The 3,682-nt window shown below is 57.9% G+C and overlaps 1 protein-coding gene across 1 annotated transcript; it reads left to right on the top strand.

Moving 5' to 3' along the window:
* The first annotated feature begins 446 nt into the window (after positions 1 to 446).
* On the top strand, positions 447 to 3,190 carry LOC123124614 (cation/H(+) antiporter 15-like). The gene has a single exon (XM_044545201.1). The coding sequence runs from the start codon at positions 594 to 596 to the stop codon at positions 3,009 to 3,011; it is 2,418 nt and encodes an 805-aa protein (XP_044401136.1). The 5' UTR covers positions 447 to 593; the 3' UTR covers positions 3,012 to 3,190.
* Positions 3,191 to 3,682: the final 492 nt, after the last annotated feature.

Below are 3,682 nucleotides of genomic sequence, written 5' to 3'. Positions count from 1 at the left end.
GTTCTAATTTGAATTTGAGATTTTGAAAACAATGAGTTTGAAATGTCGCTGAAACATTTATGTCATAAAGGTCGAGATTTGAATTAAGATACTGTGACATCTGACTGCATTTTCCAACTGAAATGGAAAATTGAGATATTTGCGAGTACCGGTGGTTTCATTATGGGGCAGCTCGGGCAATTCTTTCAGTCGTGGACCCCTTGCTAATTGATTCTGACAATGTAGTTGGTATGGGGTTTATGTTTGCGAAAGGAAGTGGTCAACAGGGAAGAGAAACTTTTTGGAAGTTATGTGATTGGTTAGATGACACCCTCTCAATACTTGGATTATGTAGGAATCAAGTTTTTATGATGGGCAAAGTTGGTCCTACTTTACAAGCTTTGCCAAACGGGGAGGAATTTGTTTGAATTTGGAACCCGGGAGAAGAGTCAATCTCTTCCTCTACTCTCCCTCCCGTCCACACGGCTAAGAATAGCTCTCACCCTGCTCGAGCTCAGCCAAACAAGAAGAGGACCACCATCCATGCATGCATGAAGTCGCCACCACTCCATTGCGTTTGCATGCGTTGCTAGCCCGGAGCTCGTCGAGCCACAATGGACACGGACGCCGCCGTGAACGTGACAGCGGCCGCGGCCAAGGCAGCGGCCGATGCCACGGCGACGGTGAAGCCCGTGGCGGCGGCATGCTATGACAACAACCTGGTGAACTCGCAGGGCATGTTCCTGGGGGACCAGCCGCTGCGCTTCTCCCTCCCGCTCCTCCTCATCCAGGTCTCCCTCATCCTCCTGCTCTCCGCCGCCGCCCACCACGTGCTCCGCCGCCTCGGCCAGTCCCGCTTCGTCACCCACATGCTCGTCGGCATCCTCCTCGGCCCCTCCGTGCTCGGCCGCAACCACGAGCTCCGTGGCGCCCTCTTCTCCGAGCGCGGCACCTACATCCTCGAGAGCGTCTCGCTCGTCGCGCTCATCCTCTTCTTGTTTTCCATGGGCGTCAAGACGGACATGAGCCTGCTCCGCCGCCCCAGCGGCCGCGCCGTCGCCGTTGGCCTCGCTGGCTCCGTCGTCCCGCTCGCCATCACGCTGCCGGTGTTCCACATGCTACAGCCCACCCTCCCCGCCGACCTCCGCGGCTCGTCGCTCATCACCGAGATCGCCGTCCGCCTCTCGCTCTCCTCCTTCCCCGTCATCGCCGACGCGCTCGCCGAGCTCGACCTCCTCAACTCCGAGCTCGGTCGCATCGCGCTCACCGCGTCCCTCATCACCGACGTCACCTCCTGGTTCCTCCGAGCCTGCTTCGCCGCGGCGTTCCTCGTCACGGAGGCCAAGTCGCCGGCATTCACCACCAAGATCCTCGCCTCCTTCGTCGGCTTCGTCTTCTTCGTCGCCTTCGTGGCACGCCCCGCCGGGCGCTACATCGCCTACAAGCGCACCCCGGCGGGTGACCTCCTATCGGAGGGTTCCTTCGTCGTCGTGGTGATCGCGGCGCTCCTGTCGGCGCTGGTGACGGATGTGATCGGGTTCAAGTACATGATCGGGCCGATGATGCTGGGGCTCGCGATCCCCGGTGGCATGCCGATCGGCGCCACCATGACGGAGCGGCTCGACTCCTTCTTCATCGCGCTCTTCCTCCCCGTGTACATGGCGCTCGCCGGCTACCGCACAGACTTCTCAGAGCTGGGCGGCCACGAGGAGAAATGGTGCGCGCTGGAGCTGTTCGTGGCCCTATGCGTCGCCGGCAAGATGGTGGGCTGCATAGCCGCGGGGCTCTTCTTCGCCATGCCGATCGGAGAGGCCACGGCTCTGGCGCTCATGCTCAACATCCGGGGCATCGTGGAGGTGGCCGCCATCAACAACTGGGGAGACACAATGAAGGCCACTGCTGAGCACTACTCGACGCTAACGTTGTCCATGGTGCTCATCACGGCGGCGGCCACGCCGCTCATCAAGCTCCTCTACGACCCGACAGGGAGGTTCGCAAGGGCCAAGCGGCGGACCATGGAGGGCGCTCGGCCCAACGCGGAGCTCCGTGTGATGGCCTGCCTCTACACGGAGGACCACGCCGCGCCGCTCATCGACCTCCTCGAGGCCTCCGGCGCGAACCACGACTTCCCCGTCTCCCTCATCGTGCTCCACCTCACCGAGCTCGTCGGCCGCGCCGCCTCCGTGCTCAAGCCCCACAAGAAGTCGTCCACCGCGTCATCGCCGTCCGACCGCATCGTGAACGCATTCCGCCACTTCGAGCAGCAGGCGGCGCCGGGGGCGGTGACGGTGAGCCCCTACGTCGCCCAGTCTCCCTACAGCTCCATGCACCATGACGTGTGCTCGCTAGCGCACAGCCGGAAGGCCAATCTCATCCTCCTCCCGTTCCACAAGTCCTCTGACGGGGCGCGCAGCACGGCCAACTCCGCCGTCCGCTCCGCCAACCGCGCCGTGCTCCAGTACGCGCCCTGCTCCGTCGCCATCCTCGTGGACCACGGCCTTGCGTCCGGGTCCGCGTGCGCGACGGCGTCCAATAGGAACCTACTCCAGAGGGTGGCCCTCTACTTCCTGGGGGGACCCGACGACCGGGAGGCGCTGGCGTACGCGGCGAGGATGCCGGAGAGCGGGGGGACGTCGGTGACGGTGGTGCGGATCAAGCTGCGGAACTGGGTTGGGATGGGCGGGCACGACGAGGTGAGGGACGAGGAGGTGCTCCAGGAGTTCTGGCAAAGGTACAGGGACGACGAGAGGGTGGTGTACGTGGAGAAGACGGTGGAGGACGGGGAGGGGACGGCGTCGGTGGTGAGGTCCATGAGCGACAAGTTCGACCTGGTCATCGTCGGACGGAGAGGGGAGGACAGGGACGTCGAGGGGTCGGCGCTCACAAGCGGCCTCTCGGAGTGGAGCGAGTGCCCGGAGCTCGGCGTGCTCGGTGACATGCTCGCCACCGCGGAGTTCGCGTCCAAAGTGTCCATCCTCGTCATCCAGCAGCAGGCCGGGATTACCACTGGCGGCGATGCCGACTATCAATAATAGGGACTGGTTCGACTTTGGTTCGTCGTTACATTGTTTCTTTCTCGTTGAATATATGTATGTATGTTGTAGTGAAAGCAAGGTAATTTTGTTCACTTGTAGCACCATATAGAGCAACTTATTGTTACTTTCCCTGTGCAATTTGTTGTAACAAAACTGGAAAAAATAGTAATATTAGTTTTCCCATGGTAGAATGATAGATGCATTTTTTGTTCTTCTTCATGTCCCGCAAAATTCGCTTCCGGTTTGTTGCACCTTGCTATATTTTGTCACAACAGCTATACATGTAAGTCAATTTTGTGGGAGGAGGAACGGTTGGAAAATGAAGATGGATGGAGATAGAAGAAAAAGCAGATCGACCCCGTTGGATTTTTAATCTAATGATCCAGAAAATCAATTTACCCAAAATATATTTCTAGACAAGTAACATATAGTCAGTCGGTCCCATATTTTGTGGGATTTTGACCCACGACCAAAAAAAAGTGACGAAAAATATTACTATTTTTCCATGGGAAAACTATACCAACAACCTTTTTTTTTGGAACAATCATACAAAGGTGACTAATCAACATTTTTCTTTTTGACTCTCTATGTGTTAGGTGTCTGAAAACGTTTCAGTTGTCAGTCATTTTCCCAGGAACCGCCAGATCTATCGAACGACCCAAAATAGA

Source organism: Triticum aestivum, chromosome 5D (genome assembly GCF_018294505.1).
Source record: "Triticum aestivum cultivar Chinese Spring chromosome 5D, IWGSC CS RefSeq v2.1, whole genome shotgun sequence".
Taxonomy (NCBI): domain Eukaryota; kingdom Viridiplantae; phylum Streptophyta; class Magnoliopsida; order Poales; family Poaceae; genus Triticum; species Triticum aestivum.
Note: the sequence above shows the minus strand (reverse complement) of the source record. Positions and strands in the feature narration are given on the sequence as shown.